Genomic DNA, 25,786 nt, shown 5'->3' with positions numbered 1-25,786 from the left:
CTGAGCAACTCTCATGGTTCCCTCGCAGAGGCGGAAGGTCGAGGCGGACGTTGAGGAGAACAAAGCCAAGCTGGAAGAGTTTATGGCAACATAAGCTGGCAAGAAGCGGCCAGTCTGAGAGAACCCGGCAACATCGGGCCGAAAGCTCTGTTGAGTGCACACACCGAGCAGGGCCAGAAAGAGACCCGGCCACCCAGGACTCCGCATGTGAGTAAACGCAGGCAAAAGTAAGTGAAAACAAACACTGAGAACAAGTCTTCCCAGAGATGAGAGCAGAAGAGGGCAGGCTCCCTGCACGGCGGGCCTGGGATCCTGCCCTCTGAGCTGTGGGGGTATTGCCTTCTCCACGTCCACCCAGCACCGTTTACCCCAGAACCGCCTCTAAGTCTTTTTCAAGGACCTTAGGCTTGTCACCCCGTGCCCCCAGCTCTGGTCCTTACCATCTGGAAGCTCCGGGTGGAGTGGAATTCACACTGCATCATGTCGAAGAAGATGGGGATGGTGGCCTTGCGCAGTTCTGTCTCGGGAATCAGTGTCATTTCCAACATCGGGCCGACCATCTCCGGAATGAACTTTATCTTGTGCTGACCTTGAATAAAGAAATGCATTATTCAGAAAATTTTTAAAGGAGGATTCTGGAACAGGCTTCTGTGGACAAAACAACACAGATGGCTGTGATGCATATTGCCGGGGTGTGGGACCGGGCATCTCGGACGTGCCCAGTGCCCAGCCTTCGTCAACGACGTGGACGGTGCTCTCGCTGTCAGGAGAGAAGCCACTACAACGTCCATCTAGGATCACGTCCGCCATCATGACTTCTTGGGTACAGACAGAAGGTAAACACCGTCTCATGGTTTGATCACGCAGACCAAGGACAGTGAAGGGGACCCGCCCTGGACAGAGAGAGGCTGGGACAGTGAATAGAGTCGACAGAGTGGGGGAGTTAGGGTGGATGGTCTCTTGGACCCTCTCCCGCTCCAGCATTGTATAAGGAGGAAGTTTCCATTTTCTAGAACATTCGTAATGACCCCAATCTCAGACAGCAAAGCACTGGCCCCAGAACGGGGGCCGTGAAAACAGACACGACTCCGCCTTCTTTGGCTGCTGCTGTTTGATCGGCAAATGCGTATTTAAGTAACTACTTCATGCATCGTAACTCACCCACCTTATCCAGACACGACTAAGGAATTCACAACAGGTTTCTACAAAGTTGTTTAGTTAAACACATGCTCTTGCCTTTATGAATAAGAATGATCATAACATTAGCTGACATTTACTAAGCACTTCAGACGAGCCGAGCAGAGAATGTCTCATTGAATTCCCATGAACACCTTGGGAGAAGGCGACCACGCCTCTTTTTTTTAACAGATCTGATGCCAATCAACTTTACTTATTTTTTTGCAAAACGGAGCAGCTGGCACTGAATGTCCCCACGGCCCTGCCGCCCCACAGCATGGTCTCCTGTTGTCAGCACCCCCCCGGAGTGTGGGTACTTCTCCCGCCCCCCCCCCCCAGTGCAGGACATGGGCCATGGCCCAGGCCGGCACGCTGGTCAGCGGCGATGGAGAGGCAGATGGGGACACCGTGGGCGTGGCTCGGAAGCGTCAGCCCTGGCCCTCATCCCCCGCCTGCCTGTCCTGGGTCTCCCGGGCAGGGCGGGACTCTCCATCTCCCTGTAACGGAAATGGTGCCGACTGTCCACCAGCCCCCTTGTCTGTCTGCCGTAAGAGGGAGCCAGCCATGGGGGACAGAGACCTGCCATTTCATCCAGCACTGCCGGGTGTCACAATTCCAAACCGAGTTCCCCAGGAAGTAGACATTTCCTCTGTGCGGGCACCAAACCCTTCTTCTTTCCTATTTCAATTACTTTTGTTGGAGACCTTGGAGTCACATCTTCCCAAGCCCCGCCTTCCGCTCACAGGCTGTGGACGCGCTGTCCATAGGAAAGTCCTCCTGCGCAGAGACGGCCGGGCTGGGCTGGCGCTGTGGTCGTCGCCCACTCCGCCAAGAGGGGGGTCCTGCCCCCGTGTGCTCACTCCCGCGGCGGCCCTGTACCCTTCGGTGAGATGCTGCCCTGAGCACTGGCAGTGACGTGGGTGGGCTGACCGGGAACTTGGAATGAGCCGGACGATGTCGGAGGAAAGGCCGGGAGGAAGCCACTGCGCCCCACTTCAGCGCCCTGAAAACCCGTTTCTGAAAAAAGGGGAGTGGACTTGGCCTTGGGGGAAGTGATCCACCTCCGAGGAGGGTCTTCGGGAGAAAATAGCCTTCCAGATCCCCACCTCTTGTCTTTCGTGTCAAATATCTTAACTTGTTTTCACTCCACACCATTATCATTTATTTTATTTCCTTTCCAACATGTGCTGGAACAATGTGCAAGAATTAAATGCTTGAGTGAATTATCTGTGACATTTCGTTATTAACACCAGCAATTTACCCAGAGTTAATCAACCTGAACAATATTTTTAGACACTCAGGAAGTACAACGGGTAGTCTAAAGAACTCCGTTTTCTTTATAACTCAGCGAATACAGACTTCTGTGAGAACCATTAAACAAACTTGGGCTTTTATAAATAACTGCACCAAACAAGACACACAGTCCTCACATCAGCCTAAACTAACACATGCCTAACACTTGTACTGTGAGGAATGAAACCCATTCACAGAGGGAAACCTTCCACAGGAATCTGACTATCATTAAGACTTCATATTCATCTTACTAACTAATCACTGTTTGGACTAAGGCCGCACGGATGGGACTCTCGTCACTTGCCCAGGCGCCCCATGTGCTGGGAGGCCTGTCACAGCTGCACAGCGGTCACTTAAGAGCGCCATCATCTCCGGCCTTGTCGGCGACACCCCTCTTATATTATGTCTGGAAATGTCAGAGCCACTGTTTCAGGAAACAGTCGACGGTGACAGTGAGTGGCCCATCAGCTACAACCTGAGGGTCACAGAGAGAGCTCTGCAGGACAGGTGGCTCCTGCAGCTCCCAGCGGGGGAGGGGATGCAGAGGTGGCAACAAGTGGTGGTTGATGCAGGGAAGGAAAAACAAGTCACTGAGCCGGGCGCCTCATCTTCAACCACAACCCTTGTGGGGAACGCAGGAGACACTGGCAGGGGGGACACCTTCTAGGAGGCAGGGTCTTCAAGGTGAGCAAGGGTGAGGTGATGTCCCCCAGCGGTCTCATCTTTTTGGGTTCTTTTGGACCTTTGATCGTGGACTTCACCTGGGGCACATCCGGCTCAAATTTAACAGTGACCTCAGGTTTGACATCAGTGAGGATCCAGGTGGCACTGGCAATGGGGACTTCAAGGAAAAAAGGTGCATTTTCCTTTCTCGTGGAGACAAGGGAAGAACAAGCTGATTATCAGGTCACAATGAGGACAATTCACCTTCCATCACAGTGGCGGTCTGCCGGTCACCACCCCCAAATTCTTTAATCCTGGCCTAGAGACCTGGCTCCTGTCACAGACTGTGGGGCTGCGTATGGCCTCCCGTGGGGACCGAGCAGCCTCCCAGGGCTGGGTGGGGGGTGGGCGACCTGCTCCCAGTTGTGTCCAGATACCCCGACGTTAAACCCAGTCTGATTCCAGGGCACTCAGAGCAAAGTTGCCATTGCCCAGTCCAACTGGTTAGGCCTCGTTGTACGGGGGGCTTAATGAAAAGCCCGCAGTTTGTCCCGTCCCCAGAAACACCCCCGGAGGGAATCCTGCCTGAAAAATGTCGCTGGCAGAACTGGCCGAATGAAGAAGGGCCTTGCTGGGAGCACGTTTGTCCCGGCCCAACCGTGGCCACAGGGGCAGTGTGTTGCTCGTAGTAAACAAAACGTAAACCCAGGCAGCTGAAGCCACAGGGCAGCGCTCCCCTGGGGGCTGAGCTTGATTAAGGACAAGAGCCGGCAGTAGGCATCGCCCCAGCTGCTCGTTTTTGGAGAGGCTGCCTTTGATTTTCCCTTTCTGACTCCGTATCTGACAGGTCAGGAGCAAAGAGAATCACGCTGCTCTGTCCTGTGGGGCACCTGCCTCGCAGCGAGCAAACCAGCGCCAGACCCCGGCTGTGGGGCTGCAGAGGGGCGGCTGAGACAGCACCCACATGTCACTGGACGGTCCCAGGAAGACACGGTCTCGTGGACCTTGAGCTCCAGGCCTGACCGTACCACAGGTGGTGATCGGTAAGACGGTACGTGTATCTGACTTCTATTTTTATTTTCTAGGCAGAGCTGGTTAGCTCACCTTGTCAATGCCTTTCCAAAACTGTGCCTGTTAAAAAAAAAAAAAGCTGTGTAGAAAACAGGACGTGCCCACCTTGGGGGACTGATGTGCTGTCACAGGTTTCTTCTAGGTGGTGGCCTCCACAATGACACTCTCGGCAGACGTAAGGTCTGAGATTCGCAGTGGCAGAGCCAGGCTGCCTGAGGCAACCCAAGCAGCTATTCCTGGCCATGCTGGGGGCTGCTGTGGGCAGATCCAAAAACAACTGAATTCTTTTACAAGCTGGAAACCTGGTCAGGTTGCTGGACGGTTGCCATTCCCTGCTGTTACCAAGTCCCTGCCCTGGTTCAGTGACCTCGGTCATAGTTTACACTTGACCCCTTGGCTGCTTCTGAGGCCAGAGTCGATGGTCCCAGCTGGAAGGCTGCAAAACACGTCTTGTGCGTGAACCACAGTATTCACATTAGCAACCGACAGAATGGTGACGGGGTGTCTGCTCCCTCCACCGATTCCTTGACATAGCGAGTCAAAAGTCTTAGTCACTTGACTCTGCCCATTTGAGGCACAATGACAGATAACAACTCTGACTATCTGGATACATAAGGTCCAGAGGACCAACCACTCCCAAAGGGCTTCGAAGATGCGGTTGACACCAGAGGGTGCATCCCTGGAAGGCCCAGCCTTCACGAGGCTGGGAGGTGTCACCACCGTGCAGCTCAGATGGCCCTGGGCTCCTCTCCCCTTTCTTCCTCGCTGTCATGGACATGGATGAGAGGAAATGGAAGCAGTTTCAAAGAGGGGATCCAGCTCAGGGACTCCAGAGATGACCTTGAAAATAATTTTTAAAAAAAAATGAAAAGGCAGGTGGCCCCACCCATCAGGTCTGAGGGTCCAGCAGAGCTCTGGAGGTCCCCTCCGAGTCAGTCAGTAAGCCTTCGGTGGAGGGGCCCCAGAGAGGGAGGGGTGGGCCTGGGGAGCCAGAATGAGCTGAGTTGCGGCAACAGCTGTTAATCAAGTGACATGGACACATTTTGATATGTTGATGGCCACTCTAAATATAGACGACCATGTCACCTGCAGCTAGAGATATTTTTATTTCTTCCTTTCTGGTGTGGATGTCTTCATTTGTTTTTCTTGTCTTATTTCTCTGGCTCAAACTTCTAGCACTACGTTGAATAAGGAGTGGTGAGAGTGGGCATCCTTGTCTTGTTCCCGATCTTAAAGAAAAGGCCTTTGAACACTGAGTATGATATTATCATGAACTTGTCCTATGGCCTTTATTATGTGAAGGTAAAATCCTTCTACACCTCCTTTGTTGAGAATTCTTGATCATGAAAGGATGTTGAATTTTGTCAAATGCTTTATCTGCTTCTATTGAAAGTCATGATTTTTATCCCTCACTCTGTTGAGGCAGGGTATTACTTTTATTAATTTGAGTATGTTGAGCTACCCTTGCATCCCAGGGATGACTTCCGGTTGACCACACAGCATGATCCTTTTCCTGGGCTGTTGAGTTCGGTCTGCTAGTATTTTGTTGAGGAACTTTGCATCTGTGTTCGTCAGAGACAGTGACCTATAATTTTATTTTCTCATAGTGTTTCTGACTGGCTTTGGTATGAGGGTAATGCTGGCCTCATAAAATGAGTCTGGGAGTGTCCTCACCTCTTCAATTTCTTTGGGAGAGTTTGAGAAGGATTAGGGTTAATTAATTCTTCTTTAAATGTTGGGTTGAACTCAGCAGTGAAGCCATCAGGTCTTGGCTTTCTGTTGGGAAGCTTTTGAAAGCTGATTCAGTCTCCTTACTCATAGTCTGTTCCGATCGTCTAATTCTGCACGATCCAGTCCTGGCAGGTTGTATGTTTCTAGGAGTTTATCCATTTCTTCTAGGTTTACCAAATTTATTGACATGATATTGTTCATAGTTGTTTCTTATCAGGTACGTTTTTATTTTTATGGTATTAGTTGTAATCTCTCTTTTCAGTTCCGATTTTATTTCAGTCTTTTCTCCTTTTTTAAAACAAATTAACTGAAGGTTTGTCAATTTTATTCATCTTTTCAAAAAACCAACTCTGAGTTTTAAAAATTTTTTCTATATTTCTATTTTATTTGTTTCAGCTGTAATCTTTATTATTTCTTTCCTTCTGCTAACTTTAAGCTTAGTTTGTTCTTCTTGGTTGCTTGAAGTGTAAAGTTAGGTCGTTTCTGAGATCTTTCTTCACTAGTAAAGGCGACAATATAGACACAAGGGACCGAACACACGTAAAACAGAATGTTCCACCACCAGTAGCAGAAGACACATTCTTTTTTCTCAAGTACGTGAGGAACATTCTCCAGAAAAGATCAAATATTAAGTTATAAAACAAGTCTTCACCAATTTAAAGAGATTAAAATCACACCCAGTATCTCTTTCCTTTTTATCCTGAATTAAAACTAGACATCAGTAACAGATGAACACTTAGAAAATTCACAAACAATGGAAATTAGAAACATACCCTTGAACCATCAATGGGTCAAAGAAGAAACCAAAGGGAAACGAGAAAAAGCTGTGAGACCAAAGAAAATGAGAACACCATGCCCTGCGCTTGCCCGGTACAGCCAGAGTGGCGCTAAGAGGGGAGCGGACGGTGGTGACCACCTACGTTAATTTCCTACCTTACACACACTTGTCGCTACAACTGCATGAGCACGGTGCGTGGCCACCACCTGGTGGTGCTGTCCCTGAGCCCAGGGTCGGGCTCTGAGTAGGTGGTCAGACCCTTTGGAAATTAGCGTCCGTGGAAGTGGTGAAGGTTCACACAGCGGGGGGAGTGAACCCCACGGCCTGACACATGGGGGCACATGAGCCATGCCCCAGAGCCAGAGCTCCACGGCCAAGCTGTGCCCGCCTGTCACCAGACGGTGGTGCTCCGCCGCTTCTTCCATTTGTCCTACCTAATGGGTCTTCTTCCTTTTGCTCGGTCTCCTTCCTCTTACTGGAAACAATTACGGCAAAGAAGACCACATTTTCTCCAAGAACAGAAGTGATTACAATTGTTGCAAGCCCCACACCGACACACAGGGTCAGGTCATCACAGCCGCAGAGTCCCGAAGTCCCCACGATGGCCAGAGATTGCAGCTACTCACCGAGGTTGTACCACATGTCTCTGATTTCAAAGCCGATCTGCCTCCTCATGTCTCCGTACCTGACAACCAGGGACAGGAAAAACGCTGAGTCATTCTGGCGTGCACCAAAAACCCGACGTGGGTTAGCTTTCAGGGCCATTGCAGGCGTCCGTCATGGCGACAAACAGCCAAAGGGCAGGGAGGGAGGGGAACCCTGGCGGGGAAGCTCACTTACCCATCACCACAGACCACACTGCGCCCTCCCACTGTGCGGCGTGGGGCGGACGTGGGGAGTAATGAGGGCATGCAACCTCAGTCCCTACTCAGTCCCCAGGAAGGGAACCTGGCTGCGCGGCCTGAGAGGGAGTTCGTTTTCCGTGGGTGGAGTCAGTGTCCACGCATTGCGGACGCCTCCGGCATCCCGCACCCTGCTCCCAGTGAGTGTGTCCCTGGCGGACAGTATGCCCTGGAGTCTTCGGTCAGAACAGGAAAACCCTCCACCAAGTACGTCCACGAGATGCCAACCAACATTCCCTCCGCTTTGTGGTTTATCAGGGAAAACAAACGCTAATTTTCCTCCCAGTGGGTCAGCAAACGAGGTGTGTGTTTTCAGAGTAAACAGAATTTGATGCTTCAGAAGATAAACCTTTATTAGTTTGTGAGCAATTTAACTTTCCCTTTATTGCCCAAGGAAAAGCCTGATTATATTAAACATAATAACTTGTGAAATGATCGTACAGAATGACGGCTTCGCAGCTGTGTCGGGGGGGCCTGCCCTGTCCCCCGCTCGTCGGCTGGTGTGACAAGGTCATCTGAGAACAGAGCACTGAGCACGTCGCGGCCCTGAAGTTGGATTCTAGCTGGTGCATCCAAACTACAGCCTGCAGCCGCCTTGTCAGAAGAGCCTCGGTGCCTGGAACCCCCGTCTGTCCACTGGGGCAGGAGAGGGGACCAGCGGCATGACCATTTTGGGCCAGGGACACAAACCCCACCTCCCTGGCAGCTCCCTGAATGGGGTCAACCTCGGTGGCAGCAGCCATCGAACAGAGGGTGCCACTGAACAACAGCCGCAGCCCCTCCCTAGAGGGACAGGCCGGTCCCCTGAGGAAGGCATGAACTCGCAGCCAGGCCCGACCACCAGGGAGCGCGGCTGCAGGAGAACTGGGCCAGGGAGAGACGGGCGGCCCGTGCAGGGGACCGCATCCATCGCCTTTGCCACAGTGGGGACAGGCTTGTCACCAGCAGCAAAGCGACTGACTCCGAGTCTGTGGGCGACGTGAGAGTGCCCTTCAATGTCTGGGGGGCACCCCAATCACCCGAGTGTGTGTGACCTGAGCAGGGCTAAGTTGTGTCCTTCTGAGGCCTGTGGAGCCATTTTTTCCAAATCCCATTTTGCTCCTGAGCAAGTGACACAGGGGTCCTGCCCCTGCTGTGGCACAGGACTGGCTACGTGTCACCCGGGAGGCTGGTGGCCCCCAGCCTGTGCCAGGGTAAGAGGACAGAGGAGGTGAAGCCGTGCCCACAGCCGGGGCTCGGCTTTCCTCTGGTGGCCGGCGAGTGAGGTCCTTGCTGCCCCAGGACACCGACACTTCTGGGGGAAGGGCGTCTGGCGAGGCAGGGCGGCGGCATGAGGGGGCGAGAGTAAAACGCCTCCGCCCCCACCACCACGTGTCTAGAGGAGGCCAGAGGCCCTGAGGGTCCCTGTCCCTGATGGACGAGCACAAGCTTTATGTACTCTTCTCACCGCAACTCCCGGGACAGAGGCTCCGGAAGGAAGAGCCGCTGAGGCCGGGCTGAGCCCCCGCGGTGTCTGCACCTGGCTGGCCTCGACTCGACCCCTCGCTCAGCAGGATGACGACCCTCCACTCAGAGGGAGCCCCCAGCTCAGGAAGACGTGGTGTGGGAGCCCCTGCTGTGGTGGGTTTAGTGGCTGCGATCGCGTCACGCGGGAGCCACCCGAGGGGCGTCTGCCTCTCCCTACACAGTCCTCTCCGCTGATGGGGGTGAGGGGCGGGTGTCACGACGTCTGGTTGATGCTTTTCAGAGAGCGTCACTGTCTTGTAAGTGGAAAGTGAGGGCCCTCCTGGTGTTTGGGACGATGTCCGGCCTCTGTGACAGTGAGGCAGTAAACTTCCGCTGCTGTCGGCCCCTTGGTCTGCGTGGAGCGTCACAGATGGCCGATGGCTCTGGGAAGCCAGCACCAGGGCCCGCGGACGCGTGGCCTGGCTCGGCCAGGGGGGACACGCCCGGTTTGAAAAATGCCATCTTAGGAGCGGAACAGAGTGCGAAGGCCCAGGACCAAGACTAGAGGGGCGACGGCACCGCGGGGAGTAAGATCCCGACAAGGGGATGGAAGGGGAAACACTTGGGCAGCTCTGGGAGCAGAGCAGAGGTGGGGTCCTGGGGCGCACAGACACGCAGGGGTGGGAGGAGGGATGGGACATGGGGATGGGCATGGAAGGAGAGGGGACCTGGGGGCGGGACCCCAGATGGGACCCATCGGAATAAGCCTCAGACACAGGCTGTGGCGGGCCCCATGCCTCAAGGAGTCGTATCACGCCCAGCACGGCACTGCTTCGAGGACACACGCAGGGCACTGAGCTCTTCCCGCAGGAAGTCGGCGCAGGGCCACGGTCCAGCCCATCTCCTGGGCTTCCCGCCCCTCCTATGCACTTGAACGTGCAAGAGGCTAGAACCACAGCCCCCTCTCTTCCTGAATGGAGGCTGGTCTCCAGTGCAGACGACTTGTCCAGTCACGAGCCACAGGCCCCAGGGGAGCACGTGTGACGTCCTGCGTCCCAGACTCACCCAGCTGGCTGCTCGTTCGAGCCCACCCCTTCGCGCCTGGCTCCGCCTGCCGAGCCCTGACAGTGTCGAGGGCTGGGGGTGGGGACAGGGTGCTGGGAGGAAGACATCAAGGCCCAGGTTAGCGTTCCGTCGCCATGTCTGAGGGTTGCGTCAGTGAAATTTTCTTATTACGATTTTTGGTTCCTAGGGGTTGTTTATTCCGTGGGTCATTGGCACATCTTGCATTCGGTCCAGGTTTGACCTAAGCAGCTCTCAGTGCCCGGGGCTCCTTCTGCTACGACGGTGTCCCATTGGCTCTGGGGGAGGTCTTCGGGAGGGGCGTCCTCATCACGCCCAGCCTCGGTCATTGGGGGGACGAATGGCGTAACAAGAGGGACCCAAAGGCAGAGCTGTGATGCTGGAGTTTTCTATTGTTCGGGCCATGTTGCCGTCACCTTGACAGATGTGAGCAGCTGCAGGGCCGCCGGGGGCAGGGGGAAGCATCAGGGAGGGGCTCTCACAGGAAGCCCTTCATGTGGATGGAGACCACCAGAGGCTACTAAACGGGCCTTCCCTCCAGAAGAACGTGAGCACGTGAGTTATGCTCTGCGGTGCTCTGAGTCTACAGTCCGTTTGCTCAGACCCTGGGGCCACTTCCCGTATCGCTGGACCTCGTGTCCTGCGCCCCGGGCCACACCACTCACGTCAATGGCCCAGAGCAACTCTTTAACACCCTGCAGAGCAGACCAGGTACCCCGGGACCCAGTGTCCCCTTGTGGGACCAGCTGCTTGTTGACTGTTGGCTCTGGTGAGCCGGCCCGGTGAGCTCCTCAGCCTGGAGTCCCCACTGGCAGGAGGCCCTCTGGTCCCCCAGGCTGAGTCCTGCAAGCCTGTGTCCAGGCTGCCAAGGAGCCGGTTAGCACTGAGGCTCCCCCTCCAGACTGTGAACTTCATCTCCCTGGTCCCCGGCCCGGGACCTTGGCCTAGCTGGGCACAGAACAGGGGCGCACTCTCTCTTTACCATCACAGTTAAAAAAAAAATCAAAACCTATCTGGACACTGGGTGTGCGTCTAGAAAATGTTAGCGTGTGGGTGAGATGTCTTCAACCATTCCTCATGCAGGCTTTGCTGTTTTGAAGTAAGTGTGCACGTCGGTCATGAAGTGTTGACGCTGTGGCCGGAAGCAGGAAGGACACAGTAATCGGACACAATAAAGCTCCTAGGAGACCACAGGGGCAGCGAGCTTTCTGACGTCACTCTTGGGATACTTTTTTGGGATCTGGCTCAAGAGGCAACGGCGACAAAGCAGAGACGAAGGAGTGGACTCCGTCAGCCCAAGCTGCTTCTGCACAGCGAGGGGAACCATCAACAAAGTACAAAGGTAACCTACTCAATGGGAGACCCAATTAAACAAACGGACAGAGGACCTAAGCAGAGACTTTTCCCACAGAGATGCTGACAGGCACATGGGAAGATGCTCAGCGTCGCTAACTATGGGGGACGCACATCAGAGCTGCAGCTGGACCCCGCCTCCTCCCGTCTGTCAGGACGCCTGTTACCAAAAGGACAAGAAACCACCAGTGCTGGCGAGAGAAAGGGGTCCTCGTGGGACACGTATTAGCGCAGCCGCTGGGGAAAACAGTGTGAAGGTTCCCCAGAAAAATAAAAAACGGGATCCCTAAATGGCCCAGCAATTCCACTTCTGGAATTCATCTGAAGAAAGTGAAAACACTAATTAATTCAAAAACAGAAAGCAAACATGTGTACCTCTACGGTGGCTGCAGTGTTGTTTGAGTCGCCGAGATCTGGGGGCACCCAGGTGCCCGCCGGGAAGGAATGGTGAGGGAGGCGGGCGCATGCGGGTGGGGCGGGAGCCGGCTGGCGGTTGTGAGAACGTGAGACACGGGCTTTGTTCCCGTGTTACTGTCGTCACCGCACCGTGTTCCCCGACGACTGCAAACCCACTGCCCCGCCCCCCACGCACTCAGTGCAATGCTCTCCAGCCGTGAAACGGACAGCCCTGGGCATCAGCAGCACCGTGGACGGACCTTGAGGGAGTCACACTTGGTGTAACAGGTGAGAGAGACAAACGCCACGTGATTTCACTCGCACGTGGACTCGAACACAAATCAAACAAACCAAAGTCAAGGATACAGAGGAGAGAGCGGTGGTTGCTGGGGAGCGGGGGTGTCTGGGGTGCAGGTTCCAGACATGTGGACCCTCAGAGACCAAACAAACAAGTCGTGGGGTGCAGCCTGCAGCATGGAGACTGGCACCAATAAAAGTGTTGCACATTTGAAAGCTGCTAGAAAGTCAGTCTTAAAAGCTGCCCCTACAAGAAAAAGCTTTTTCTGACTTCCGCCAAGATGGAGGCGTAGGTGGAAACACTTTGCCCTCTCGCACAACCAAATCTGAAAATAACAAAGTTTTAGCAACAATAAATGCAGCCAAACCACAGAAAATTGAACAATACGGAGTCCAACAACAACAAACCCTCAGCCAAAACAGTAAGAGGGGCGGAGCCAGCAGCAGAGAGGGTTGGGCGAAAAAGATCCCCTGACCCAGGCAGCCAAGGGCCAATCCCAGGTGTGGGGTAGCAACAGGCGGACCCAGTGAAGGTGCAAGGCAGCAGGCTGACCATGGTCACACATTCGCACCCAGATAAACCAGCAAAGGAGCGAGCAGTGAGACAGACCTCACAGGCCCCAGCACAGGAAGGAGCAGAGGGGACTGCCATTGCTCCTCTTTGATCCCGCCCCCACATACAAACCAGCCACCTGGGTGGTCCCGCCCTGATGAACACCTAAGGCTCCACTCCTCATACGTAACAGGTGCAAACAGATCAAAACATGGCTCAAGAAGAACTCAGAGCCCCAGAGTCCATAAATCTAAGTTAACAAGAAATTGCCAACCTATCAGAGGCAAAGTTCAAAACACTGGTGATCAGGATGCTAACAGAACTGGCTGATTTTAGCCACAAATTAGAGGAACATATGAAGGCTAAACTAATTGAAATGAAGGGAAATGCACAGGAAAACAATAGTGATGGAAAGGAAACTGGGACTCAAATCAAGGGAATGGACCAGAAGGAAGAAAAAAATGACCAAACAGGAAAATATGAAGAAACAAGAATTTAAAAAAAAAATGAGGAGAGGCTAAGGAACCTCCAGGACATCTTTAAACGCTCCAACATCCGAATTATAGGGGTACCAGAAGGGGAAGAGGAACAGCCACCAGTGGAAAACTTATTTGAACAAATAATAAAGGAAAATTTCCCCAATCTGGCAAAGGAAATAGACTTCCAGGAAATCCAGGAAGCTCAGAGAGTCCCAAAGAAGTTGGACCCAAAAAGGAACACACCAAGGCACATCATAATCATATTAGCCAAGATTAAAATGAAGGAGAGAATCCTAGAAGCAGCAAGAGATAAGGGGACAGTCACCTACAAAGGAATTCCTATCAGACTGTTAGCTGATTTCTCAAAAGAGACCTTACAGGCAAGAAGGGGCTGGAAAGAAGTACTGCAAGTCATGAAAACCAAAGACCTACAACCAAGATTGCTCTATCCAGCAAAGCTTTCATTTAGAATGGAAGGACAGATAAAGTGCTTCTCAGATAAGATCAAATTCAAGGAGTTAATCATCACCAAGCCCTTATTATATGAAATGTTAAAGGGACTTACCTAAGAAAAAGAAAATAAAAAAGATGAACAGTGAAAGGACAGCAAACTCACAGTTATTAAGAACCACACCTAAAACAAAAGCAAACTAAGAGGACAGCTAGATCAGGAGCGAACCATAGAAATGAAGATCACATGAAGGGTTAGCATCAGGGGAGTGGGAGGAGAAGGGGGGAGAAGGTACAGAAAATAAGTAACACAGACCATAGATAGAAAATAGGGGGAGGGCAAGAATAGTAGGGGAAATATAGAATCTAAAGAACTTGAGACACGTGGTCATAAACTAAAGCAGGGGGAATGGTGGGGGAGGGGGTGTGCAGGGTGGAGGGGAATAAGGGGGGGAATAGAACAAATGTAATGGCATAATCAATAAAATAATTTAAAAAAAAGAAAAAGCTTTTTCTAACTGTAGGGACACATGGCAAGCTGAGTCATTGCAGTGACCACTTTGTGGTGTGGAACCATCATGTCATACACCTGAAACTAACACATTGTCGCCCGTCAACTGTCCTTCCAAACACACAAGCACAGCACCCCCAGGTGACCCTGCCAGGCACCCCAGCCCCAGTGCTGCCGACTCTGGAGGGGAAGACCGGGCCAGCTGAGGTTAATTTTCCTTGGCTTTGAAGCCTGTGAACACACAGGGCTTTGAGGGAAGCAATCGCTTTCTTTGGCGGCCAAAGCCCTGTGCGGAGAACGTATTTACTGATGTTCAGCTCAGGGTGATGCCCAACTAACAAGCGAAAGAACGCAGGGTGGAGCCGCCCTGGCCTGGCAAACGCCCCTGGGGACAGGCCAGCTTCCTAAAGGCAGGTTCTGGTTTAAACTCACTCCTCCCTCAGGCGTCTCTAAGGAAGTGTCGGGTGCGCTCTGCCATCGCCTGGAGCTGGGTGTGGGTCACCACACCGTGAGCCCTGCACACACCTATGCAGGTGACGTGCACAGGTGACTCTGCCTGTAGCATCTGGCTTCCCTTCTTGGAGCAAACGAGCAGAATCCCGTGCTCCAGGTGGCTGTGGACATGCCATGCCGTGTGGTTCTCAGCATGTGCGCTTATGGTAATACCTCTCACTGTGACAGCGTTCACACAAGGACAGCAACAACCGTCACCACCTCTAGCTCTGCAGATGCCCCAAGGCAAAGTGGCCACATTCCTGTTGGCCGGTCCCCAGAAGGTGCCACCAGAGCCAGCAATGAAAACCCAGGCTGGCTCTGAGGAGGGGCCGCTGCTCAGCACACCCTCCCGCAGTCCCGGGGCCCCCACTGGGCCCGTGCTGTCCAGGGGCACGTCCATCACTCCTCTGAGTGAGAGCTCGGGCTCCGTCCATGACCAACAGCTCGGAGCCCCTCCCCTGAGGACACTCGGAGGAGAGATGCTGGGGAAGCTGGCCTTCACTTAGGTGGGTGCAGATGGAAGGACCTCAGGACCAGCAGCAGCCCAGGGGCGAACCCTGAGCCTTGAACTGCCTGGGTCAGAATGACGCATGTGACATTGGTCACAGGCCTTCACCTTCCTCCTCTGGAAAGGAACAATGCTAGGAGACCCTGACAAGTTTTATTTGAAGGATTATAGGTGAAAAGCGCACACAGAGTGCTCAGAATGGCACCAGCACGTAGTACATGCTCATTAAAAAGTCGGTGAACGAATGCTGACTACCCGGGACAACATGCCCTCGCCCTGCCCGCGAGTAAGATGTCCACGCACAGAACACGAGAAAGGCTGAGCCGTGGCCACCTGGAGTCCCCCTCTGGAATCCCTAATCTCAGTGAGTGGCCAGGGCGGCAGAGCCCTGGGACAGGCAGGAAACTACAGAGGTATCACGCTGCGACCGACGGGAACTGATGAGGGGGCAGTGAGGGGCCCATCTGAGAACTCATCTCAAAAATACTTCGGCAAGGGGCACCCCGGGAAGTGTGAAATCACTGCCCCGCAGGTGGGGAAGAAACCGGGGAAGGAAACCTCCCTTTCCTGGGACCGGGAGTCGGCCCCTTGTCTGTCTCCTGCAGCTGCCCCAGCTCCGCAGGGAGCCCTTCAACAGTGGCCTGGCTGCCAAGAGCTTCGTTCGAGGCTCCCTTTTCCGACTCGGCGTGGCAGGATTAAGCAATAATGTGGACCATGTGTGGTACGACGTGGAGCAGCGCACAGCAAAAGTGATGGCCCCCCGAAACTCCCACTCTGGGCAGTGTTAACAGTCTCACATTAACACTGACTCTGAACCCGCCAGAACCAATCCTGCAACTTTATATCTGATTCCACTCGTGAGTTAGAAAAGACAATGATACCTGATTCCCGACTGGAAACCACCCTCTCATTACGCTGTGATTACATCTCAATTTGTACCAAGTTGGCTCAGAGATGCCACGCAAACTATGCTAAGAGAGTCTGAGGCCCAAGGTTTAGGGGCAGGACACGGACTTACTTGTTAAGGATTTTGGCTCTCTTGGCGCTTGAGAAGTTCTCCAGTTGCAAGGATTCTTGTGTGAGGAAAGCGACCGCCAGGTGAAAGTAGTTGTTCCAGAGCTGAAAACCGGGTGGGGAAGGAGGGGGAGTTGAACGGCTTCGCATTGTCTGCCCAGCACACTTCCGAGATGTGTCAATGCCACTCTCACCGCATGCAAACTGCTGACCAGCCGCTAACTAGGCTGCGGTTCAGGGCTGCACATGGGCTCCGAGGTCTCGGGCACGTGCGCAAATCCAGCTCCGCCACTTACTCAGGGCAACAGCTCACCCCTCTAGGCCTCGCTTGGTTCCTCATAGGTAAGACGGAGGTTCCGACAGCACCTGCCTTGTAGGGCTGCTGGAAGGTCAGAGGGGGACTGCAGGCAGAGTCTTCCTGGTGGAGCTGGGCAGCCGCGAGCACCTTTATAAATGCCAGCTCTACGGGAGCCCTTACTAAATAAATAATACACACATTTCTATTGTGTGTACTATTTATTAGGCTTAGGGTTAGGGTTAGGCTTTTTCTGATTATATACATATTTGACACTAGACAAGGAAAACATGTAAAAGTCAAAATTTTAAACTTAAAAGAAGTACAGACTACGTGGATTAAAAGGAACGAGCGTGTAGGCACCTTAGGACTCTATCTAAAAGGATGGCTTAGTGCTAAATTTTCGGGAGGCAATGCACCAGGGAACGTACGTGGGGGTCCAGCTGCCATTTCCGTATGTATTTTTTACCTGGACCACCCACTGAGTGTGCAGAAATTCCCCAGGTTCCTCTCGGAGGGGGATCCTGTCCCGGAAACTAACAGGCCACTTGCATGTGGGTGCTCTTTTATTTGCAAACTTTGGTGAATGAAACTAAGTAACAATGACGACCAAATCGTTACTGGCAGAAGCACATCCACACAGGGTACAACGGACTGGTGGCCAGGAACATCAGACACATAGGAATTCATGCCAGGCAACACCCACCCTTACCACACACACACTTGCCTGCACACACACACATGCACAAACATGTATGCAGTTTTCTGCCTGGCCGAGGCCGCTGTGGCAGGACAAAGTTCAGAGAAAACACACGGGGGCGGGGGGCTGCTGAGTTCCAAGAGCGAGCTGAGCTCAGCGACCAGAACCCGCTCCGCCTCCGCCCTGCACTATAGGCGTCTGAGGAAACCCTGGTGGCCACACTGACTGAGAAGTAGGGGCTGCCGAGTGCCTGCCTGTCACTGATTCAGGTCCTTCTCTTTGAAGAGGCTCCATCACCTTCTTTGTTAGCTTCAGCAAATACCCCGAAGGCACAGTTTTCAGCGCTCAGGTTCGATAGTACATACTGTGCACGCTGTTCCCACACCTTGCAGGGGAGACCGATTAAGGCCGCGGATTAGAAACAAATGATGCTGGCTCAGATGAGCAATTTGTTTTAACATGATTTCCCAGCTGAGGTTGCGCACACCTCTCCTCTTACCTGAAGCTCAAAGTTGGCTTGGTCCAGAAATTTCTTGTTCAGCATATCTGCATACTGATTAATCGCTCGCAGGAAGACTCTGCAAGATCAAGAAAAAAATTGCATAATTACACACTCAGGCTCGGGCACCTCTGTCGGGCTGGCACTGCAGTTAGACCCGACCCGAGTCTGTCTGGGAGGCGCCCTCTCCAGCCTCCGTGAAAGCGGCGAGGTTTTGCCCTGAAAAACCCAGACGATTATATGCAGCGTTCTCCAAATTAACCAAGAGAATTAGCACATGCCAAATCAAAGAAACAGACCAAAATAAGGATGTCTGAAAGCAATGTAGGAAAAGTATCACTGAAAAAGCCCTAATTTTAAAAATGTGAAAATTAAGTCCTTTTCTCAAGTCACAAGGTCTTAGCAAACAGCCTCTGCTCAGCTGCCTTCTCAGAGTCGGGCGTTGAAAACACTCTCACCCGCAGGCAGGATGTCTTATCTGAGCGCCGTTTGTCCTATGCTTCAAATGCTGGTTTCGGTCACTGTTTACTTGTTTAAATAACATTTTTAAAAGCCTTTAATAGTTATGAAAGTGCCTTAACAAGAGCTCTGCCAGGAATACCGGCTGATTCATTGATAACGTACATTCTGAAGCCCCCGAGCAAAACGTCGCAGGTGTCCGAACCTGGACTGGCGCAGGTCTGTGAGGAAGGACGCAACCTGAGCTGTCATAGATGACCCCGGAGAGCCGAGCCTTCCACCAGCTCGTTTCCTACACTTTGTTTTATTGCCCTAGAATAGGCTGACGGCAACAGAGCTCAGTCCAGATCCTCCTTTTCACATGACCGCCTTTCTCTGCACAAAGGCAGGGTGCAAAGGAACGAGCCTGAGCTCACCGACAACAAAGGGCGTCACCTGCCTCCGTTCAGGCAGCAGGAAGCAGCCCAGAGAGCAAGGGAAACCCAGGTGACATGCTAGGACCATGCTCTCTGACAATGTGTTCTCCTTGGCCACTCCTGCCTGAGAGGCCCCTGTCCTCACCACGGATGGCCAGGTAGCTTAGGAGGAGGGAGAAAGGGGATTTAAGAAGGTCTCCCACTCTGGCTGGTGTGGCTCATTGGACTGAGTGCCGGCCTCTGAACCAAAGGGTCACTGGTTCAATTCCTAGTCTAGGGCGCAGGCCTGGGTTTCGGGCCACATCCCCAGTAGGGGGCACACAAGAGGCAACCACACATTGACATTTCTCTCCCTCTCTTTCTCTCTCCCTTCTCCTCTCTAAAAATAAAAATAAATCTTTACAAGACAAAGATCTCCGTCGCTGCCTCCCGCCACAGCCAGCTGCCGCGCCCCACGTCACTGCATCCCTCTCACACTGAGGACGTGGTCGGCCCTGAGAGAGGGGTTTGCAGTACTCTCACCGAGAAACCGAGCCCTGGGGGCCAGGACCCAAACCAGTGCGATAAACGGCCCGTGGTCTGGTTTGCCGTCTCCGTCCCTGCAGAACCTGGTGGGCAGAGCCGCCCAGAGAGGAGGGAGCAGAGTGACAGTGACTGTGGACCGAGGCCCATGAGGATCCTGGCCAGGTTCGTTCACTGAGCGCACAGACCCTAACCCTCCTGCAGCCAGAGGGCGGCCAGGTTCTGCAAACTCGGGACATGCCTGGTTGGTTACATCTGGGAAACAGCTCTCCCCGCCGAGTTTGCTAATTTGGTGACAACGGCTAAGCACGGGCATTTAGGGCATCCACCCCAATACGAACACAGGGCCAAGACAAAAACACTGAATCTGGGGCATATTTGTATACACAAAACCCTCCAGTCTCGAGCTGGGGTCCCCCGTCCCATTCAGCCCTCAGATGTCCGGCACAGGAGGCCTAGGGGGACATGGCCTGCCTTGCCCACCGGACCCGTGGCGGTCGCGTCAGACAGTCCTGCATTAGACCCACTCATCAGAGCTGTCCCACCCCCGTGATGCAGCGGGGCCAGGGCAACCGCCTGTCACTGAGAGAATGCACTCCTCCAAAGCACAGAAGCACCAGGTTTGTGGCCAGGATACATTTTTTGTCCTTAATTTTTCCTTCAGTTTTAGAATGTGGCTGCTCACGAGAGCACCCCAGGGTCCCCCGGAGCTTTAAGGAAGACCCCGCTCCAGCCTGCTGCGATAAGAACAAGTTTGCGAGAACATGTGTTATTATTACAGGGTAATTATTTTGCCTCAAGATACCACTCAAGCGGTTGCAATATGCTGCTTCTCATTAAGCGCTGGAACAGTTTCAGCTACTTAAATAAAGATATTTCTCAAATGACTTTCAAAAAAATATGCCACGCCGGAATAATACGGAGGCTGATCAACCACTTTTTAATGAACTGACCACAAAAGCAGGCGCAGGGCCTGAGAGAGATTCCATCGTTTAGATTCACTCTCAGTGTTTTAAAAAGCTGGGATAAAACCCAATAACACAGAATGGCGGTTGGGCAGAGAAAAGTTAAAAATAAGGAGGCCAAATTAAAGCCGTGATCGACGTGGCAGAGATGAGACAAAGCACCAGCTCCACGTTCAAGGCGAAGCCACAGAACCGCCCCGACACACAAATCACAGCCCACGGTCCCCCTGGATGGGATCACACGCTCAGCCACACGTGCCCAAGTCCCCGGGCGGCACATGGATGATCCAACAGGGCCCAGAGAAACCTAAACACCGGGTTCTTTTGGTAAGAATATCAGCATCTGCTATCACTCACAAGTTAATCTGAACACATGTCACACCAGGGAACTACCTAGGGAAATGGCATGGGAAGCATTTGTGTGCCACCGCCTTCAGTCACAGAAGAGTGTGATCGGGGTCACCAGCCAGGCCAGGCCATTGGGGGCAGGAGGCCTTACTGTTCTAAATGAGGGGTCCAGACTTTGCTCCGCACAGCTCGGGGTCCAGCCCTTCTCGTTCAGAGGTGTTGAGAGGGAAGGCGGGATGGGAGTGGGCTGGCCTCCACCTTGCTGGGGGCTCTGTCTATGCTGAGAAACACTGGCATTCACGGACAGGGAGGCCCTCCAGACTAGTCCCAAATGGTCCTGTCTGCTTATCCACCCACGTGCCGGTCAGTACCTCACTTGTGCTAATGCCTATTAGTCACAGGAATGAACAGATGGGTAGATGGATGGGTGGGTGGATGGATGGGTGGGTGGGTGGATGGATGGGTAGATGAATGGATGAATGAATGGAAGAGGTATGGATGATGGGTAGATGGGTGGAGGAATGGGTAGATGAATAGATAAATGAATGGATAGATGGAGAAATGGATGAGGGTTAGATGAATGGATGGACAGATGGATGGATGGATGGATGGATGGAGGAATAGGTAGATGGATGGATGGATGGATGGATGGATGGATGGATGGATGGATGAAGGAATGGGTGGATGGATGAATGAATGGATGGGTGGATGAATGGAGAAATGAGTGGATAGATGGATGGAGGAATGGGTGGGTGGATGGATGGATGAATGGATGGATGTGTGGATGGATGGATGGAGGAATAGGTAGATGGATGAATAGATGGATGGATGGAGGGATGGATGGATGAATGGGTAGATGAATAGATGGATGAGGATTGAAGGGATGGATGGATGAATGGATGGAAAAATGAATGGATGGGTGAATGGATGAATAGATGGATAGATGGATAGATGAGGGATAAACAAACAGATGGATGGATGGATGGATGGATGGAGGAATGGATAGATGGATGGATAAATAAATGGATGAAGGATGGAAGGATGAAGGATGAATAAACTGGTCCAGAAGATCGTGCCCTGACTCAAGGCCTCAGAGGGCTCAGAGATGCCAGAATACTTAATAGCTGCCCTTGGCTCTCCACAGAGTCCTTACATTTTGAGTTTTCCACTGGAAAACCTTACATCACAGGTTTTCCACTGTGATGTGCTGCTCTTTGAGGTTCTTCTGAACCGAATTTCTCTTTAGGCACTTTGGCATCTATGGCTGGGTACCGTCCCCTCAACCTCTCCACCCCCAGAGCCAGTCCTCTCATTCTCCAATCCCTCTTTGAAGGCAGAAACCTTGCCTTTCGCCCATCAGAATCCCCCAAGTCATCCATAAGAACCCCTTGCCACTGTGTCTGTTCTGAAATGTTCTGACCTAGGGAACCTTTGGTTGGTAGCCACACCAATAGGTCTCTCAGAATCATCGGCGTGGCCAGAGCCTCCCACCGACCAAATAAAATAAAACAAGCAAACAAGTGAGCGCACCCTGAGCCGCTGTGGTGGAGGGAGAGAAACGGCCCTCCGGCAAGCCGAGTCTTCCTTTACTCTCTGTGCTCAGGGTCCCTGTAGGTGAGCATCAGGACACAGTGAACACAGATACTGTGTCACGTTCAGAGCACCCCACGGGAGAACAAGACGCTTGCAGGAGGTGGACATGGTGGGAGGGAGATGGCAGGGAACCACACAGAGATGCGGCTGGTATCTGGCCAGAAAAGCGAGGGACTCATGGAAAAGGTCAGTCACTCCCGAACCAAACTAGGGAGTCTTACTCCCAGACAGGAGACACAAGCCATTGCCAAAACACGAGGCTGATGAGGTGAGAACACCATGCTTCCAGAGGTGCTGCCCCCGGGGCCAAAGGGATTAAGAAAAAGGCCAAGTCCACATCTAATAGAGTTCTGTTCAATCATTTTCAATCTACAAAAGGATTTATTTATCATCTCAACACTTGATAAATTCAGACAATAAAACCAAACACACGAGTAAATAATGTAGCGAGGACCACGGGAAGATTTTTGTCCCCCTAAAAAGATGCCCAGCCTGTCTCCATGTCATTCGCATTACCCAAGGCAGGAAACCACAGAATGGATTGCTAAGGCCTCGGTGGCAGGAGCGTCCCCTCCCCTTCTGGGTGACTGAGGCCTTCCTTCTACAGGAGGTCGGGGCACCTGCTTCATCAACCCTCCACGTCAGCCACTATAAATAAGCCGGGTCCGAGTGAGACCGAGTTCATTCCCAAAGCTCACGCAGTTAAGAAACAAGGGAACTAAACCCAGGCTGTTTTCCCAATTCCCTTCTCTTCTACCCGCGCGATGAGCCACCGCGACCTCCCCCTCGCTGCAGCTCCTGCTGGCGTCAGATGTGAGTGTAGTGGTTGTCTACACAGGTGCGCACACACGCACAGTCTTCATCTGATTCTTTCCACATCCATCCATCCATCCATCCATCCATCCATCCATCCATCCATCCATCCATCAATCAATCACTTTGTGTTCCCATAATCGGTTAGCTACAAGACCTTCACAGAGCTGCTCAAGTTACCGAGATTCTCCTATTTTCAACGAAGAAATGAAAGTACTAAACTACGGACCTCTCAGCTCCCCTGAATGTGGATCCAAGGTTTTTTTTTTCAAACTTGGAGATTAAAGGTAAGAAAGAGATAATGCCACATAACACAAAATCGCTTGAACACCAGGACCTCTGCTGACATTGTGGGGAATGTCACGGAGCATTTGCAGGTGGCAGACACACCCCATGGGCCCCAGACTTCTGTACACCGTTCGGAGATGGGCGGGGGGTGGTGGAGGCTCTGCCAGGACGAGGCACCTTGCCCTTCCCCTGCACAGCGGTTTGTATACCTGGTCCCGCCAGCCTTGCCCTTTGACCTGCATCCCAGCTGTCTCAATAGAAAGGACAGTAAAAGCCACATGGGAGACCAGCCCCAGATCTGCCTACTGCAAAGCTCCATGTGCAGGGCTCCATGTGCCCAGCCCTAAATCGCTCTGTTAACTGGGTGGGGGAAACTGAGCTGCAGAAGCTACTCAGGAACCAGTTCGATGATGTGGGCCGCGGGGCAGTGACAGGCGCTGGAGTGACTTGATTCCGAGGGAGCCTCGGGCACTGCCAGCACCCCTGTAATTCCCGGTTTGCTGCCAATAAACCTGGACAGTGAGGTGCCACATTGCTACAGGGGAGGACAGCCAGGGAGGCCTTGAACTTCAGGGAGCACAAAGCCCCATTTCTCAACTGCTAAAGGTGGTTTTTCTTTAATTCCTTTCCTTAAAGGAATTGACTTTAACTTACATAACTAGATTGTACAGTTCAATACGAGGGCATTTAAATACCTCTGGCATTAAAACAAGAGTCACTTTGCGGGGGGGGAATGCATCTTTTAATAAAATGTTTTGCCTTAAGTGTGTGGGAAAAAAGGAACAAATTAAAAGCGACATCCTATCCCTATAGAACAATGAGTCAAGGAATAGTAGCTGGAACCTTGCCTTAAAATGATTTCTGCATAATTCAGGAACGCTGGGACGGAGAAGCAGCTTTAGGTGGAGGGAGGAGGGAGATGCAGAGAATGTCCCCTCGTGACACAGGAAGCGTCTCTGACCCCACCCCACACGCGGCCGAGTGGCTCTTTGCCCGGGCTGTGACCCCAGTGGACCAGCCACTTCCTGCGTGGGACTTTGGGGGGGGAATGACAACCACAGAGAGACCCTGGTGGACGAGATGTGGAGATGACTGAACGTGGGGGCCTCTGGGGGGGGGGGACCCGCTCCTTGTCTTGGTGATTGGGGAAGGAGTTAGAGAACCAATGTCCTAGAACTTTCTGGGACGGAGGCCCGCAGAGTCGGCTGGGGCCAGGCTGTGCGAGGTGGGGAATTCTGCCGAGTGTGCGCCTTGGATGGTGGGCAGAGTTGGGGAGGGGACTGAAGACCAAAGCAGGGGAGGAGCAGGAAGGCCCGGGCTTCAACCGCCACCGTTCCCTGGCACACCAGAGCCGTCTCCTCACGTCTGCTCCAAATCAACGAGGCGCCAACGTCCACTGCGCTCCCCACTGAAATGCAAAGGGCTCTCACCCTCTCCGCTGCCAGCCCTGGGGGAGGTGGGCTCGGCCTGGGCGAGTCCGGGAACACAGACGGCCACCAGGGAGCGCTGCCCGGGCTGGCCCTGCCGTCCTCACTGTGGGGTCTCCCTCCTGGGCAAAGGCCCCCGGCCCTGGTCTGTGTGTCTGACTGATGCCAAACACACGCAGGCTCTGACTAGATGGACTGCCGCCCACACAGTGCTTGCGGTCCCCGAGCCCCCGCGGGCTGAGGGTGCGAACCCTGAGAGCAGCTGGGACGTGGCTACAGCTCTCCTGTCCCCTCCCGCGTGGCTGGCCCTCCCCCGCTGTTTGCTCACAAGCGTGTGCTGGGTACCTCATGTGGTCCCCGCACGGTTGTCACCTCACGGAACTCATGGTGCTTCAGGCTCACAAGCTTCAAGGGTGTGAATGACCTAATATTTCACAAAGAAGGAGACGGAAGCCCAGGGAGCCGGAAACTCATGTTCCCAGAAGGGCAGAGGCAGCCTAGGCCGAGGCCGGCCAGTACGTGCCCTTCCTCAGGGGCCCAGCGGTGTGGCCGCCACGATGCGCATAAATCTGTGCCTTTGTATTGTGTCAAGGCCAAGGTCCAGCACGTTCGGCAGTAGGCATCAGCAATTGTCACCCAAGATTATTTCCGGCTCCCCCTGGCCCCCCTCCCACACGATTAATAGCAGACTATCTACAAAGCAGTTTAAGTCTGCAGCAAAATCAGGTAGAGAGTTCCGATGGCCCTGTCCCCAGCATGCAGAGCCTGCGCCATGAGAGTGGTGCATCTGTCACAGCCGACGAAGCCCCACCGAGTGGCACAGGCTTGCCACCCGAAGCCCACACCTCACGCTAAGGTTCATTCCCGGCGTTGTCCGTTCTGTGGGCTGGGATAAATGGGTAATGACATGGGCCCACCACCACGGCGTCACGCAGAGGGTTACACTGCTCTGAACACCCTCGGAGCTCTGCCCCCTCAGCCTTCCTCCCACCGAGGGTCAGCTACGGTCTCTGCAGACTCGCCGTGTCCAGCACGTCGGGTGGCTGGAGTCACACAGTCGGCTGCCTTTTCCAACTGGGCCCTATATCATTTCACGTTTTCTGGGTTCATCTTTTCCAGGTGTAAGACCCTTAACCTCGGAAGGCGCTCTACAGCAAAGAGGTGAAAGACGACGTCCTCCCGTCAGACCCCTTTCTAACTTGCTCTGGCCTTACAGAGAGTTCAGGGTCACCCACAGCGTCAGGGCCCACCAGACTGCCCTG

The 25,786-nt window shown here is 53.2% G+C and overlaps 1 protein-coding gene across 2 annotated transcripts in view; it reads right to left on the bottom strand.

Moving 5' to 3' along the window:
• The window catches only part of DOCK1 (dedicator of cytokinesis 1), a 364,555-nt gene that overhangs the window by 52,987 nt on the left and 285,782 nt on the right, over positions 1–25,786 (bottom strand). For both annotated transcript variants that reach the window (XM_053668427.1, XM_053668428.1), the window contains exons 30-33: positions 17,694–17,772; positions 16,204–16,304; positions 7,339–7,397; positions 441–589 (exon numbers count right to left, since the gene is read on the bottom strand). In XM_053668427.1, the coding sequence (XP_053524402.1) occupies positions 441–589; positions 7,339–7,397; positions 16,204–16,304; positions 17,694–17,772 (388 nt within the window). The remainder of the gene's footprint in view (positions 1–440; positions 590–7,338; positions 7,398–16,203; positions 16,305–17,693; positions 17,773–25,786) is intronic.

This window comes from Artibeus jamaicensis, unplaced genomic scaffold (genome assembly GCF_021234435.1).
Source record: "Artibeus jamaicensis isolate MK-2021 breed Jamaican fruit bat unplaced genomic scaffold, CSHL_Jam_final contig_490, whole genome shotgun sequence".
In the NCBI taxonomy this organism is placed as follows: Eukaryota; Metazoa; Chordata; class Mammalia; order Chiroptera; family Phyllostomidae; genus Artibeus; species Artibeus jamaicensis.
Note: the sequence above shows the minus strand (reverse complement) of the source record. Positions and strands in the feature narration are given on the sequence as shown.